This window comes from Anolis carolinensis, chromosome 3 (genome assembly GCF_035594765.1).
Source record: "Anolis carolinensis isolate JA03-04 chromosome 3, rAnoCar3.1.pri, whole genome shotgun sequence".
Taxonomy (NCBI): domain Eukaryota; kingdom Metazoa; phylum Chordata; class Lepidosauria; order Squamata; family Dactyloidae; genus Anolis; species Anolis carolinensis.
In genome coordinates, this window is record NC_085843.1 from 116,542,609 (window position 1) to 116,559,983 (window position 17,375).

General features: G+C 40.0%; 2 protein-coding genes across 2 annotated transcripts in view; one reads left to right on the forward strand and one right to left on the reverse strand.

Annotated features, from left to right (window-relative positions):
- Window positions 1–1,472: 1,472 nt before the first annotated feature.
- Window positions 1,473–13,713, forward strand: ecrg4 (ECRG4 augurin precursor). Its single transcript, XM_003218767.4, has 5 exons — window positions 1,473–1,678; window positions 6,799–6,888; window positions 8,316–8,363; window positions 11,615–11,772; window positions 13,412–13,713. The coding sequence occupies exons 1-5, from the start codon at window positions 1,615–1,617 to the stop codon at window positions 13,571–13,573; spliced, it is 522 nt and encodes a 173-aa protein (XP_003218815.1). The 5' UTR covers window positions 1,473–1,614; the 3' UTR covers window positions 13,574–13,713.
- Window positions 13,714–14,580: 867 nt separating this feature from the next.
- Window positions 14,581–17,375, reverse strand: part of uxs1 (UDP-glucuronate decarboxylase 1) — a 54,899-nt gene continuing 52,104 nt past the window's right edge. Inside the window, exon 15 of the mRNA XM_062975407.1 lies at window positions 14,581–15,823. Within this exon, the coding sequence (XP_062831477.1) occupies window positions 15,692–15,823 (132 nt within the window). The 3' untranslated portion in view covers window positions 14,581–15,691. The remainder of the gene's footprint in view (window positions 15,824–17,375) is intronic.

Consider the following 17,375-nt stretch of genomic DNA (forward strand, 5'->3'; position numbering starts at 1 on the left):
TATGTGCTCTGCTCTGGCTGACTTCTCTAGTTGAGTTAGTCTGCTGTGCCTTTCATGTTCTTTGATTCTTGTTTGGGCCGTGCTGTGTCTGGTGGTACCTAGGTAAATTTGTCCACAGATGCATGATATACGATAGACTCCTGCAGAGGTGAGACTCCATCATTTTTTGGATTTTCTTAGTGGGTCTGTAGATAGTTTGTAAGTTGTGTTTCTTCAACAGCTTCTGTACGTGGTCAGTGGTTCCCTTGAAACTAACAAAACGAACTCCAACAGGAACAAATGCAAGATATTCCACTTAGGCAGAAAAATGAAATGCAAAGATACAGAATGGGGGATGCTTGGCTAAACAGCAGTATGTGAGAAAAAGATTTCGGAGTCCTCATGGACAATAAGTTAAACATGAGCCACCAATGCAATCCAGTGGCAAAAAAGCCAATGGGGTTTTGGCCTGCATAAATAGGAGTCAGGGAAGTCATGCTACCCCTCTATTTTGCCTTGGTCAGACCACAGCTGGAATACTGTGACCAATTCTGGGCACTGCAATTGAAGGGAGATGTTGACAAGCTGGAATGTGTCCAGAGGAGGGCGACTAAAATGATCAAGGGTCTGGAGAACAAGCCCTATGAGGAGTGGCTTAAAGAGTTGAGCATGTTTAGCCTGCAGAAGAGAAGGCTGAGAGGAGACATAATGAGGGCCATGTAACAAGATGTGAGGGGAAGTCATAAGGAGGAGGGAGCAAGCTTGTTTTCTGCTGCCCTGGAGACTAGGACACAGAACAATGGCTTCAAACTACAGGAAGGGAGATTCCACCTGAGCATTAGGAAGGACTTCTTCACTGTGAGAGGTGTTTGGCAATGTGGTGGAGGCTCCTTCTTTGGAGGCTTTTAAGCAGAGGCTGGATGTCATCTGTCGGGAGGGGGGGGGGGGCTTTGAATGCAATTTTCCTGCTTCTTGGCAGGCGGTTGGACTGTATGGCCCATGAGGTCTCTTCCGACTATATGATTCTATGATTATGGTAAGAACACTTTTCCAGTCTGGGTGGATCTTTGTCTTTACTCTCGTGGCTTGTTCTTGGCCTTGTCGTTCTTCTGATGTCTGTGGTGGAGTCTCCATTGGCCTGTAGGACCTGGAGAGCCTATCTTGTTTCTAATCTGGGGACTGCCTGCATTAGGGACTACCAACTCCTTTCCTATCTGGGCTGGAGGACAAAGGAATGTCTCTTCAAGTTCCAACTACCAAAAGTTAGGTTAGCCACACAGATGTGGTCGCTCGCTGAGGATTGTTCTTCCTTCCAAGAGTTTCCCCATAATCATCCCCACCTCCTCCTGGGATGGAGATGGAGAAAGGAGGGAGGAAAAGGGCGGTGGACTCCCTGCCAAGGTGGCTCAGCCTCAGGCCTTTCTTGGCGGCCCCTTCCTCCGCCTTGCCCAGACCCTCCTCTTTCTCCCCCTTCTTCCCCTTTCCCTCTCTGAGGCGCCTCTCGTTATTCTCGTAGGTGGGAAAAGGAGAAAGAGGAGGAGAAGGAGCGCAGCGAGGCACTTGGGCGCAGGGTCGGGCGGAGAGGCGCCTCCTTCCTTCCTTCCTTCCTTCCTTCCTTCCTTCCTTCCCTCCACGATGCGGGCTCCGCTGCGCTGCCTGGCCGCGGTGGGGCTGCTCCTGCTCCTGTCCTGCGGGCCAGGTGAGTCGGGAGACGGGCACCCAGGGGAGAGGAGAAGGGAGACCCCTTACTCCGGAGAGCCTCCTGCCTCCAAGCAGGACCTAGAGGGAGGGAAAAGTTGATGGAGAGGCTTGGAAAGGAGAAGGGCGCCCGGGGGCGGAGGGGATGAGCGGAGTCGGGCAGGCACTACCTCCAGTCCTTTGTGGAATCGCTGGTATTGGAAAAAGTTTCAATTCATTAAAATTCAGAGGTTTGTGAAAGGGGAAAAAAAATAGAAAACTACACTATGGTAAAATAAAAAGACAGATAGAAAGGAAGAAAGAGGGAGAGAGAAAGTGACAGAGAAAGGAAGGAGGGAAGGAAGATTTCCAAGTTTCCTTTTAGTGGTTATATATGCATATAACAACATCCAACTGGTCCTGCGTATCTGCTTATTTTATTTAATGTACAGTAGAGTCTCACTTATCCAGAGTCTCACTTATCCAGAGTCTCACTTATCCAACATTCGCTTATCCAATGTTCTGGATTATGCAACGCAGTCTGCCTTTTAGTAGTCAATGTTTTTGTAGTCAATCTTTTCAATACATTGTGAAGTTTTGGTGCTAAATTCGTAAATACAGTAATTACTGTGTAACATTGCTGTGTACTGAACTACAGTAGAGTTTCACTTATCCAACATTTGCTTATCCAACGTTCTGGATTATCCAGCACATTTTTGTAGTCAATGTTTTCAATGCATTGTGATATTTTGGTGCTAAATTCGTAAATACAGTAATTACTACATAGCATTAATGTGCAATGAGCTACTTTTTCTCTCAAATTTGTTGTATAACATGATGTTTTGGTGCTTAATTTTTAAAATCATAACCTATTTTGATGTTTAATAGGCTTTTTCTTAATCTCTTCTTATTATCCAACATATTCGCTTATCCAATGTTCTGCCGGCCCATTTATGTTGGATAAGTGAGACTCTACTGTATATGCATATAACAACATCCAACTGGTCCTGCACATCTGTTTATTTTATTTCATGTACAGTAGAGTCTCACTTATCCAACATTCGCTTATCCAACTTTCTGGATTATCCAACACAGTCTGCCTTTTTGTAGTCAATGTTTTTGTAGTCAATCTTTTCAATACATTGTGATTTTTGGTGCTAAATTCGTAAATACAGTAATTTCTGTATAACATTGATGTGTATTGAACTACTTTTTCTGTCAAATTTGTTGTAAAACATGATGTTTTGGTGCTTAATTTGTAAAAGCATAATGTAATTTGATGTTTAATAGGCTTTTCTTTAATCCCTCATTATCCAACATATTCACTTTTCCAATGTTCTACCGGCTGTTGGATAAGCGAGACTCTACTGTATATCTCTCACCCCTAGGGGGACTCAAAGCGGTTCACAGCATAGTAAATGGCAAAGATACAGTTTCTCACAACCACATAAAAGAACCATTACAAGCCTAAAAGCAACCACCTATTGTTGGGATCCAACCCCACACTGCTCAAGTCCTCAATGAGGAACAGTGTAGTTAGCTTAGTATAGGTCAGTGGTTCTCAACCTTCCTAATACCGCGACCCCTTAATACAGTTGTTGTTGTTGTTGTTGTTGTTATTATTATTATTTTATTATGACACAGCAAACAAGATAGATGTGCTGGATTTCATATCACAAAATCACAAGTCGAACACTTCCCAAGTGTCTAGGACTGTGTGATGTATTTTCGGATGATGCGCGCAGATCCCAGCAGGGTGGCCTTTTGCAGATTATTATTACTATTATTATTATTATTATTATTATTATTATTATTATTATTAACTTGATTTCTATCCCGCTTTTCTCACCCTGCAGGGGACTCAGAGCGGCTTACAACATACATTTAGGCAAAAATTCAATGCCTCATTATACAAAGCAAATAAAACATAATATAAAATCAATAGAAACAATCAACATACAAATACAATTTAAAACCATTAACATTAAGGTATTAAAACATAAAACAGCATCTAGATACACCCTACTAGCCGTGCTGCGCCCCCAACTCCCGTCATGATCTTAAGGGCTTCTTTGGCTCCCTTGGATGGTGCTGGGTGTTCCTTATGTGGTGGTGACCCCCAACCATAAAATAATTTTTGTTGCTACTTCACAATTGTAATGTTGCTTCTGTCATGAATCGCAATGTAAATATCTGATGTGCAGGATGTATTTTCATTCACTGGACCAAATTTGGCACAAATATCTGATATACCCAAATTTGAATACTGGTGGGGTTGAGATGTGATTGATTTTGTCATTTGGGAGTCATAGTTGCTCAGCATTCTGAACTCCACCAATGATGGAATTGAACGAAATGTGGCACATAAAACTCCCATGACCAACAGAAAAGGGTTTGGTGGGCATTGACCTTGAGTTTTGGAGTTGTAGTTCACCTATATCCAGAGAGTACTGTGGATTCAAACAATGGATCTGGACCAAACTTGGCATAGGCAGAGAGATCTTCAGCCTTCTCTGCCATCAGAAATATGTGTTTTCTGATGGTCTTTGGCAACCCCCTCATAATCCCCCCAGGGGTCCCAACCCCTAGGTTGCGAACCACTGGTATAGGCTAAGGCAGTGGTTCTCAACCTGTGGGTCCCCAGGTGTTTTGGCCTACAACTTCCAGAAATCATAGCAGCTGGTAGACTGGCTGGGATCTGGGGATCCACAGGTTGAGAACCACCGGGATAAGGATTTCCCTTCCCCCGTGTCTCCTGTATAACAGTTGGGAATGTATCTATTTCTTCTCTCCTCTCTGTTTCTGCTCTCATTTTGATTGCTTGTGTAGAATGAAAACTTTCTACAGCAAGCTTTTTTTAACTTTGACTTTAGTTTTCTTACATCTCAGTATGGAGAGTATGAGCTGTGTGCTTTGAGATCTCTCTCTCTGCCTGTGTGACAGAGAGATGTAGTGCATGGGTGATTTTCCCCTCTTAGAAGAGATGGGTGTTAGAGTAGCTCAGATTCAGTTCTTGATTATTAAGAAATGCAGTTACTCTTTATTATTTTAAATAAACCTTTTGTGATTTTTAAAGATTGGACTCTGCATCTTTGCCTGCCAGTGCCTAAGCTCTGGATTCTTTACAGCCACATCACTTACTTACTTACTTAGGCAATCCCTCGTAGGCCGAGGATGATGGTCTTCCAGTTATGGCCACATCACACAGCACCTCACATTCTGCTGGCTAATGAGCTGAATGCTGAACCTTTGTGTCCTGTTTGATTTTTGGACGCTCTGCTATATTTTAGGGTAGTTTTCCCTAACACATATCACCATAAATTAGCTCATTAAAACTGTATAAACCATCAAACATACCATAAAACATTAAACATTAAGGCATTTAAACATTGCATCAATCCCGTGATTTCCTGTAGCTGCTTATGTATTGCTATCATTCATCAAATGCCTGCTTGCACAGTCAAGTTTTAAGCTGTTTTCTGAATGCCAGGAGAGAGGAGGCCTCCCTCCTGGCACTGGGAATGGAGTTTCACAGCCAAAGGACCACCACCAGGAAGGCCCTGTCTCTCGTTCCCACCAATCGCATCTGCTTCCTGCCTGGGGGAATCCTTTGTTGGGAGGTGTTAGCTCGCCCTGATTGTTTCTTATTCAGGCACGAAGAGCCAGGCTTTGAAGCTGCAGGGCTTTTCAATGCTAATCAAAGTGGCCAATTGCAACTTTCACACTTGCCTCAAACAGACAAGAGTTTTTTCTCCCATCCTGGACATTCCACAAATATATAAACCCCACTTGCCTAGTTTCCAACAGACCTCACAACTTCTGAGGATGCCTGCCATAGATGTGGATAAAATGTCAGGAGAGAATGCTTCTAGAACATGGCCATACAGCCAACAAGAGGGTCCATTAGTCTACTTCCTCACCATTGAATGCATGGCTGGGCACCTCATTATAATGCCCAAGCAAGCAACTCTTTCAGCAACACAATTTTAGTGTGCTATAGTACATGTAGGTGTGGTGCTAATGAGGTGAATCCTGGGCAGCTCAGCTCGTTTTGAATAATATGAATTGTGCTAGATTATTTTGGGGGATAGACAGACCCTTACTTTTCAAGACCTGACTTGATAGGTTTACTGTAGTTTGAATTTGTTATTAGATTTAGGGGAGAGGTGAGCATTATACAGTACAATCCTGCAAATGCTATTGAACTGCATGTTCTGAAAATAAATTATTTCTGTGTCTGAAACTTTAGGGCAGTGGTTCTCAACCTGGGGTCCTCAGATGTTTTTGACCTACAATTCCCAGAAATCCCAGCCAGTTTACTAGCTGTTAGGATTTCTGGTAGTTGAAAGTCAAAAACATCTGGGGATCCCAAGTTGAGAACCACTGCTTAGGGGGAGGTTGAGTCCAGAATATATTACTTGCTTTGCAAGTAATGGTTTCTTTCTTCTGTTTTGAACATTAATCCTTTGCCTCATTTTATGAACTGGCAAAAGCTAAAATATGCTAGTCATCTTGGCATTTAGCAGGGTCTTTAAAAAAATCTAATGACTTTTACTGTTGTTCACATATTTAATAACATGATGTGGTGTCATTCAATACAGAACAAACCTATAACAGACGTAAACAAACTATATACAGATGCACCTTGGGAAGTAGATGCAGTCTATGAAAACGAATGCTACCTATTTTGTTCTCTGTCTTTATTGATACAAGTTTCCTTTGCATACTAATTTTCCAGACTAACACAGTTATGTCTTCATTTTTTTTACACAGATGGTTGACATCATGCTTCTTTATAACGCAATTCAATATTGACAGTTCCTCTAGCATCTCAAGGCTCGTAACAGTGGGTTAAGCCTTATTGGCAATAAAATAAACTAAATGTATGCCAAATGCTTTAAAATTTGCTTCTCAAATCTTTTATTGAAAACCTTTTTTGAGAATCACTTTTAGTTAACTTACAAAGGGGTTAAATGCCACCTGTGGGTAATTTCGAAAGAGGATTTGTGAATTAACATGACATCTGTGTGTGAGAGCTGGTGATGAGATTACTGACAGTCAAGGTGAGATTGGTGCTGTAGCTTTATAAATTCAGTTGCTGTTTTTGCCATGTTTATGTTCTCTCTCTCACTCTTTTTATAGGCACTAACTCCCATCGTAATCTGGAGAGTAAGCTCTTTGGTGGTCTCCCATCACCATCAAATACAGAGCATTCAAACTCTTTAGGAAAGGGTAAGTCCAAAGCTTCAAGAAATATGGCACTTAAAGCTCCATTGTTTGAGGTCCAAACTCTCCCTTTTTCTATATCATGATATTAAATGGGAACTCCCATTGATAATAATTTCCCATTTCGTTTGATGGCTGGAACTCTATAAATCTTCTTAATTGTAATGATCGCAATGCAACTGAAAGTTACCAAGCATGAGGCACTCTTTTTATCGTGTCAAAGGGACTTGAGAACATACTGTAAGTCACTTCTGGTGTGAAAGAATTCATCTACAGAGATGTTGCCCAGGGGATGCTGGGAGGCTTCTGTCATGTCCCTGCAAGCTAGAGCTGACAGACGGGAGCTCACCCCATCTCACGGATTCAAAATGGCAAGCTTCAGGTCAGCAACCCAACCTTCAGGTCAGCAGAATTGTGCCACCTTGGCTTCTATGTGGCACTTAGGAATTGAGACATGATGGCCATGTAGATATATGTGAGGGGAAGTCATAGGGAGGAGGGAGCAAGCTTGTTTTCTGCTGCCCTGGAGACTAGGACGCAGAACAATGGCTTTACATTACAGGAAAGGAGATTCCACCTGAACATTCGGAAGAACTTCCTAACTGTGAGACCTGTTCAGCAGTGGAACTCTCTGCCCTGGATTGTGGTGGAGGCTCCTTCTTTGGAGGCTTTTAAGCAGAGGCTGGATGGCCATCTGTTGGGGATGCTTTGAATGCTATTTTCCTGCTTCTTGGCAGGGGGTTGGACTGGATGGTCCAACAGGTCCCTTCCAACTCAATGATTCTATGAATGAATTCAAACTACAAGAGGCGCCACCTGAACATTAAGAACTTCTTGACTGTAAGAACTTTTCAACAATGGAAGAGACTGCCAGAGAGGTTGCTGGAGTTTGTTAATGAGGGGTGGTGTCTTCCAGGAGTGCTTTAGTTGTATATCCCTGCATAATGGGAAGTTGGACTAGATGTCCCTTCTGATACTTTCTGACTCTAAGATTAGAGGGCAGCTGATTGTTGAAAGACTCTAAGCGTGAGCAACTGTTGATATAGTTCAGTCTTTAAAAGTAACAGGGACCTAGAAAACCCATGTATGCACCATTCCTTAGATCTGTTAGGATGCTTTAAGGACAAAATGATGCTTTAAGGACAAAACTTAATTATTGGAAACTGTACACTGGTTTCATTTGTTTGACTAGATCGACAGATGAAATGCCCGTATTTTGTGGTTGGCTTTTTAATTGGCAAACCAAAAGAAGAGGGCTGTATTATTTCCGAAACTTAACATAGAGTTCTATTTATATACAGGAGTATCTTGCTTTTATTGCAGGCTCATCTTCGTCAAATAAATCTAACCAGATTTGTAGCAGCATCAAAAAAAGTTGAACTTTTTGAATCTTAATGGATGTATTTCGTTTACTTCATTTTTGATTCCTTTAGGAGTTTCCAGAGGAAATAAACTGAAACTGATGCTTCAAAGACCAGAAGGTAAGCCTGCTTCATCTTAGCTGTGACATCATTAATAGATGTTGCTCGGCCATTATAGTAGCACCTAAGCAACGCAAGAACTATACATATAATGTCTCCTGAAGCTTAGTCAGCTGCTTCTGTCCTGCAAAGTAGTATTAAGAAGGGCAAATGTGCAGAGAAAGGCTTTCAAAAGAACACTTTTAATATATTCCACTTGCCTCTTCCTTTTTGTACAGCATTTTCTAATCCATTGGCCATATTTTGCCCACCTTTGCTCTAAAATTGTTTCCGATCAGTACCTGGAAGTGAAGCCAGATTCAATAAATGTGAGGCATCTTCTTCACGGGTCTGTTGAAAACACACGTTCTTCTCTAGTGCCCCTGGATACTTCCAATTTTCATGCAATTTTTTTCACATAATCAATGAATGTTCACTTGTTGCACAGTTGTGGGATCACCCATGTTGGATACGATTCTGCTACTTGTATGTTGCATTATGGGATGTGTGTGTGTAGTGGTGGGTGTTATCTATTAACAAGTATAATTAGTGAATGGCCTCCCCAACCCATTGCTTGTATTTCAATGTTCATTTCCTGTAGCTGACAAATATATGTATTTTAATAGTAATTCCCCCTCCCCCCATGCTCTTTTGTTCTAGACTTAATTTTGTGCCTCGCATCTCCCTCCTCTTACACCAAACACAAATAAACAGAGATGGAGGTTGGATTTTACTGCTTTGATCACATGGTGTGCAATGGGATGCACATTCTATGCTTATCTTTAGTTTGTTTTCTAGGATATATATTTCTGTGAGAGAGATTTAGTCAGGTCACTAGACTATTTTGCCACATGCCTCTATTTCCTTTCCATGCTTTCTAGATTTCTCATTAATTTTTTGCTATGCTGGCACACTGCCCTGCAGCATAGCCCTGATTATTTCATCATCACTATTACTGTTGTTGTTCTATTGTCAAAGGCTTTCATAGCCGGAATCACTGAGGTATTGTGTGGTTTCCGGGCTGTATGGCTGCGTTCTAACACTATTTTCTCCTGGCTGAAGATGCCAGCCACAGATGCAGGTGAAATATCAGGAGAAAATGCTTTTAGAACACAGCCATACAGCCCAGAAACCACATAATACCCCAATAATAATAATAATAATAATAATAATAGTTATATCATCATCATCATCATCATCATTATATGTATCTCATTATACCAGAGCCCCCAGTGGCACAGCAGGTTAAACCGCTGAGCTGAACTTGCTGACCGAAAAGTCATCGGTTCGAATCCGGGAAGAGGGTGAGCTCCTGCTGTTAGCCCCAGCTTCTGCAAACCTAGCAGTTTAAAAACATGCAAATGTGAATAGATCAATAGATACTGCTCTGGTGGGAAGGTAACAGCGCTCCATGCAGTCATGCTGGCCACATGACCTTGGAAGTGTCTATGGACAATGCCAGCTCTTTGGCTCAGAAATGGAGATGAGCACCAACTCTGAGTCGGACACGACTTGACTTAATGTCAAGGGGAAATCTTTACCTTGATCTATCTCTCTAAAAAAGAAACCCAAAATTACTAATAGTAAAAGCAATACAATATACAATTTAAAATCTAGATAACATACAAAAATTATAATAGAATTAAACATGATTCTATGATTCTAAACATCGAGATTATTAAAAATAAACCATTAGAACCCATTAAAACCTATTCACATAGCTCCACAGCACCCCCTGGCTCTTGAAAACTTTCTTTAAAATCCTACCTGAATAAATATGTTTTTGCCTTCCACCGGACTGAGAGCAGGGAGAGGGCCATTCTGACTTCTCTGGGTAAAAGGGAATTCCAGACTTTACCCCCCACTTTCTAGTTTTAGTTCTAGTCTTTTGACATGTTAGTAAAGAACCATGTCACTTTTCTCCAGTCTAGTGGTTAAAATAGTTACATCTCATCTTATATAAGAGAGTAGAATAAACTGAATTCAAACTATTATTATTATGGGTTCCTGTGAGTTTTCTGGGCTGTATGGCCATGTTCCAGAAGCATTCTCTCCTGACGTTTTGCCCACATATATGGCAGGTATTCTCAGAAGTTTGCAGCCTGTAGGAAACTAGGCGAGTGGGGTTTATATATCTGTTGAACGCCCAGGGTGGGAGAAAGTACTCTTGTCTGTTTGAGGCAAGTGTCAATGTTGCAGTTGGCCACCTTAATTAGCACTGAATGGCCTTGCAGCTTTAAAGCCTGGCTGCTTCCCTCCTTTGATAAAATATTATGACGTTTATTTATACAGTAGAGTCTCACTTATCCAACATAAACGGGCCGGCAGAACGTTGGATAAGTGAATACGTTGGATAATAAGGAGGGATTAAGGAGAAGCCTATTAAACATCAAATTAGGTTATGATTTTACAAATTAAGCACCAAAACATCATATTACACAACAAATTTAACAGAAAAAGTAGTTCAATACGCAGTAATGCTATGTAGTAATTACTGTATTTACGAATTTAGCACCAAAATATCACGATGTTTTGAAAACATTGACTACAAAAATGCGTTGGATAATCCAGAACGTTGGATAAGTGAGACTCTACTGTACTCCACTTTGTCTCTCTACAAAAGATTCAAAGCGACTTACAATAAAACTAAATGAAATACAATTTAAAATATTGTAATAATTTAAAATGTAAGGCACCATAAAATATAGCCTAAAATGTATTACTTTATGTATCAATTTAGCTCTTTAGAAAATAGATAAAAACATTATCTAACCAAGGGGTTTAACAAAAGCTTTATTTTTTACTTGGCATTGAAATGAAGCCAAACTTGGGGCCAATCAAGACTCTAAAGGGAGGACATTCCACAGCCAGGCTGTGTAGAAAAACACTTTGTTTCTGTCCCGTTGGACTATCTGCCCTTTTCCCCATTGATTGGGAACATATTATCTTAAAAACAACTTGTGTGCACAGGTAAAAAAAAAGTCAAGGTCTGTAGGGAAATAGAGGTGGATAGAATTTGCAGCAGCAGAAACATTTGTTTTTTTTCCATTTGGATCCCACATATGAAATGTCATGGACTATGATGAAATGGAAATGATGTCCCAGATAAAAACAAAATGGTGATTGAATCGGAACGCCGGTCTAGATTTAGCCATGTACATTGGTAACTCCATCAAAGCCTTTGACCTGTAAATTTAAAGTAACAATTTAACATAAATTGGAAAAGAAAATATGAAAGCATTTGTTTGGTTTATTTTGACACCTCATTCCAGCCCCTGCTGCAGTTAAGGCACAGGTTTCTGTCAAAGAAGATAAGGCCAAGGAGTTTTTAAGAAGCCTAAAACGCCAGAAGCGCCAGCTGTGGGACAGAAGTCAGGCTGACGTTCAGCAGTGGTACCAACAGTTCCTCTACTTGGGCTTTGATGAAGCTGTAAGTAGTAAAGTCTGCCCAATGTTTTAAAAGTTAGTCCATTGATGAGAAACATTAGAGAAATCCCTTTGGAAGGCTGATATGACCTGTTTAAATTTAACACTAAAAATAAATCAGATTAGCATTAAATTTTATTTTCCCGCAAAACTCGTGAAGTGTAGACAGAAACACTCTCAAAAGGAATGAGCAAGTGCTCAATTTGAGCACTGAATTAATTCAACATGGTTTTAAACAAGCTGTAAATGCTCTAAATCCTGTCTAATCTCGGACATTGACCAGGGTCAGCCTTGGTTAGTACCTGGATTGGGAGACTGCTAATGAATATTTGAGGCTGTAGGCTACATTTCAGAGGAAGAAACTGGCAGAACTACTTCTGAACATTTTGTGCTTGTAAAAGCCAATGGAATTCATGGGGTTATTCTAAACCTTGAAATTATTGCCTTTGGCTTATTCCAGGAGATTGCTTCATCTGTACAGAGGTATGAAAAACTACAAGCCTCTTTTAAATAACACAACAAATAATAATATAACATGATTTTTGTTCCTGGCTTATAAATGTCATTTCCTAATTGGTTCTACCATAAAAACATGGACAAAGTTTATTAAACAGCAAAAACTTTGTTTTTGGGGGATACCCTGCAGTATATTTTGCTATAGTTTTTCAATGAATATCTCATAGAGTTTCAACCAATTCAACCTACTTTGTGGCAGTCACAAAAACGAAGTTTCTGGAGTATAACAACTACTTTCAAAGTAAGTACTCCGCAATTACACAGGAAATAACACTTTGAAACCAGGAACAGAAAAATGTTGTTACATAGTGTAATGGTTAGAGACATTCCCAATCCTTGATGAAGAAGCATTCAACTGAACAGTTGTTATACTTGCAAGTGCTGTACTCCCACTCCTCTATCTTCACTTTATGTGTGTTAAGAATAACTGACTAAAGGGAAGCCTGTATCCCCACAATCAAGAACCCTGTTTCTCTAGTACTCCTACAATACATAAGGTGGTTCTGCCGGGTTTGTTGAAGTCAGATTCATGATAGTTAAGCCACTTCAAACCTATCCTTTCACTCCCTTTCAAGGGTGTACATGGTGACTATAAACTTAGGCACAGGGCAATAGTTTTCAAAAAATACTTACCATCAGAGGAGCAGTACAAAGATACACAAAAATACAAAAAGAGGTTGAATCTTAAATTCAGTCTTAAACTGAAAAGTGTTAAAAGTAATGGGAAGCAAACCCTCAAAACAAAAATAAATCGAACTTTTGGGCTAGGCTGGATGCTTCTCCATCACTGTGATGGAGATGGGCTATCTTTCTGCTTTGTGGAACTTTGCACCTCTGGAATATTTGCTGAATCAAAATGATTATATTTACCCTGCTGTTTTCCTCAGGTTCTGTCTGCTCTATTCCACTGGTCAAAATCTAAGTTTACTTTGTTTATTGCCAGACAAATAATATTATCCCATACTTTCTTTTGAAATGCTGCACACATTAAATTTGATTTAGGTTCATAGAAGAGTGAAGAATTCTCAAATGTGTTTGTTTTTGAAGTTTAAAAATTACCTTTAAGCAATTTTAAAGGGCTTCAGCTTTTACGTCAACAGCTTCTACTTTCTGTCCTTCACATACAGAAATTTGAAGACGACGTCTCATATTGGTCTAACCTAGGTCGCAGTGGCCATGAATATTATGGTGGATATTACCACCATCACTATGATGAAGATGCACCTATCGGTCCTCGAAATCCCCACAGCTTCAGGCATGGAGCAAGTGTCAACTATGACGATTATTAATCTTTTCTACTTTGTATGAGGTGAAGAGGAAGATAACACCTAGACACCTTTACTCTGCTCTTTGTTATGTTATGAAAAGTTTTTATATCCAATGAGTAGCATGGAATGTACAAGTGTTAGAATAAAAGCTTTCTGATCAACTATTTCACCAAATTACTGGGGTGGGAGCTGAATGTAATATTATTTTGGATGAGAGACAATTCTAAATGTGTCTTTATACAGTCAAACAGCTCTGCAATAGCCTCATGCTATGACAGTCTCTTGCTTGCAAAACAAAAACACGTGATAGCCTAATAACACAGCACAACAAATTTTTTTTGGTATCTTGATTTTTAAGCTTGTTCCTAGAGATGTTTGGGGCGCTGATTCAAAAAATTGCATTGTATAGACCACATCAGCTCTAGGTTCTTAGATATGATTATCATGATTTTCTATGGGTGACTGGTAGATGGCAAGGGGCTATTTTTGGAATCAGCGGGTCAAATATATCCAGAAACAGGTCTAATATTTGTGGCACCAACATGTGTGTTGACCAGTGTAATATATTAAGTAAGTGCTTACTAACTGTAAAGTGGCATGGAGATCTCAGTTCATTTAAGCATAACCCTTACAGAATATCAGAACCAATAGTACAGTTTGGCAGACATACAAAATGCTTTTCAGGGGCAACCACCCTATAAGCCAATTTGCAGCACTGATATCCTAGTGGCAACAGTTCTTTCCGATACTGCAGAGAGAGAGAGAGAAAGAGAGAGAGAGAGAGCGAGCGCTGTGTGGATAGTGTCTATAATGCAGTTGTCTCTGCATGATTTACTTTAAATGTTATTGATAAAGGCATACAAAACTACCTGGACAGCTGCCATAACTCTTCTGCAGGTTAAACACATAGCACATTCTTATGCAGCATATTGTAAGTCTTCTGCATCGGAAAAGACAAGAAGAGAGCGCTTTGACAAACAGCCTCACGACTGCAGCAATTCCATTCAGACTTCTTTACTATAAAAATATAAAGCTGGTGACAAGTTTATTTAGTATGACCAGAACATTTCTCACTAATATAAATACATCAGGGAGACACTGTTTTTGTAGTTTTGCACCAGTGTAATTAAATTAAGTCATTAGGAGTGAATGATAGAAAAGTGTCAATTACTACTGCAAAGAGCAATACAGTTTTAGCAGTAAGGAAAATGTAAGCAGGAAGGTATTATATTCAGCTTCAGTATATGACTAACAGATTCATAAAAATCCAAGGGAGTACCTTTAAGAGTATTGGTTTCAGTGGCACATATTAAAACCTCACTCAATATTGGTTGAGAGAGCAAATGCCAAAAGTCTGACATTCTTTTTCAAAGACTTTTATATAAATATATCAATGTTTTATAGACCTTTACATCAATAGGTCAAAGGCATGCTCCACCACAAATATCATAGAATTTTTACTTACTGAAATCTGTAAGTTTCAATATTTTATTAAAATAGCATATTCAACCACTGGTAACCAATAATACAGAATTTTGCCCCAGAGTATGCACAACACAGTAGTGATTTAAAATAGCATTTATCCATGATAGTCAGTGGAAATATTTTCAAATTCAAGTGTGCAACTAGAACTAAACATCTGAAAAACAAACAGATTTCAAAAGAATACATAAAGCTCTCATACAGAGTTTTTATAATCCTATAATACTAAATGCCAGTGTTTGTCACTTTGACAATACTGCAATTTTTTTTACCTTTATGCATAGTATCTCTCACTTATAGTACCCACTTTTATAAATAAATTGGCATTTCCCATCTTATCTGCAGCTTCACAAAGAAACCAGTAAATAAAACTGTCAAGGACAGTCACAACAAAATGATCTCACAGCAAGATATAAAACTTGAAGATACTAAAAAAGATGCTCCTATTTTACATAAAAAGACAGATTTAAAAAGTGCAAGGCAAAGGTTGCAGTTTTCATATTTAGGCACATCCACTTCTTTAAAGCAAGCTTCAGAGTGAAATTCCAGTTTTCGCTTCTTCATGATACCTGTTTCTGAAGTCTTTTTCAAAAAAAAAGGCAAAATTAGATCTTCTCAAATGCAAGGTAAGGAAAGTTGTTTCCTGTCCAAATGTTTTTAGTTATGTCTGGTTCTTCCTTTTTTTATCCTGGCGGGTTTTGGTTTGGGAATATATTGATTATTTGCTTGATATTCAAGTTCTTTCCGAAAGTAATGGATTGCTTTATTTAAGCCTTCTTCCAAAGGAACCTGTTTTCAACGAGAGACAATAAATCCAAATGAGCTTCATTATTACTTTTCAAAAAGTCTGAGGTATAAAAATGGTTTTGGTGATATAACAATTGTGAAAAAAATGGATAACTACAATCACGGAACAGGTTATAGTCCATTGTTTTCAAAATATTGAGACGAATACCCTTTCCCCTCCACTCAGAGGTGATTCTGTGAAAATCAGATGGTGCTGTGTATTGTCCTAGCAGAAATGTACAGTTACAATAGGGAAAAGGTCCAAAGTGGCAAACATTACATTTGTCTTTGATTATGCCCCTTTTGTTTTTAAACTTAATAAGCTTTAGGAACATCAATTTTCCCAGAGCGTGGAACTTCACTTTTGAAAAAAATATGATCTTGTGTAATATAGAAAATATGAGGGCTATCCAGAAAGTAGATTACGTTTTGGAATTAAAAATGAACTAAGGAGAAAACATTTACCATATGCAGTTGAAAGCCACATCCAAATACCACATCTTAACACAGTCGCTCTTCAAATCTAGGTAGTTATCATAGCGATAAATGAGGTGGGAGACTTCTCCCCTACAAAACTTTCCCGCTTGAGTCCTCAACCCCTTCCCGCAGCTGTGCAGTGTTGCCAAAATGCTGCGTTGCCGCTTGGTTGAGGACGCTACCATTGGCCCAGAAAAGCCACGCCACTTCCCAAAAAGAGCTTGATTATTGGGGGGCAGGGCTGAGATGAGAAGAAGGGAGACCAAGGGAGAAGAAGGTCCATTTGGTTGGGGCGATCCCTCCAGCCCCTCCGTCCTGTGTGCCTCCTCCATGCCACCTGTTCTTTGTCACAGGAGCCACATGCAGCAGTGGGAGGAAGGGGGCCGGGCGGCTGGGTCCATCCGAGACAAAGAACAGGTGGCGTGGAGGAGGCATGCAGGACAGAGGGGAGGGAGGGATCGTGCACGGTTGGGGCAAATGGACCTTCTTCTCCCCTGGACTGGAAAGGTGAGTGGCAGGCCCTGGAGGAAGGGGCCCCACCTGGGGATCGGTATCTGAGTGTTCAGGGCCTCGGCCTCTTCTGGGCTTCGCCCCTCTTCTCATCTCAGCTCTGCCCTCCAATAATCAAGCTGTTTTTGGTAAGTGGCGTGGCTTTTCTGGGCTAATGGTAGCATTCTCAACCAAGTGGCAACGCAGCGTTTTGGTGATGCTGCACAGCTGTGGGAAGGGGTTGAGGACTCAAGCGGGAAAATTTTGTGCGGGAGAAGTTTCCCACCTCATTTATCGCTATGGTAACTGCCTAGATTTGAATGCCGACTATGTTGAGATATGGTTTTTGGATGTGGCTTTCAACTGCATATGGTAAATGTTTTCTCCTATACTTTGTTCATTTTTAATTCCAAAACATAATCTACTTTCTGGATAGCCCTCGTATAACGAAATGACGGTTTCCACACTTCTACCAAAATCAAACAATGTTTTCATTTTTTATTTTAATTTTGCCCTTGAAAATCTAGACCTGATTTTATCCATTTTTTTTAAAAAAAAACTTGCTACTCTACTCACTGTTCTCATTGTA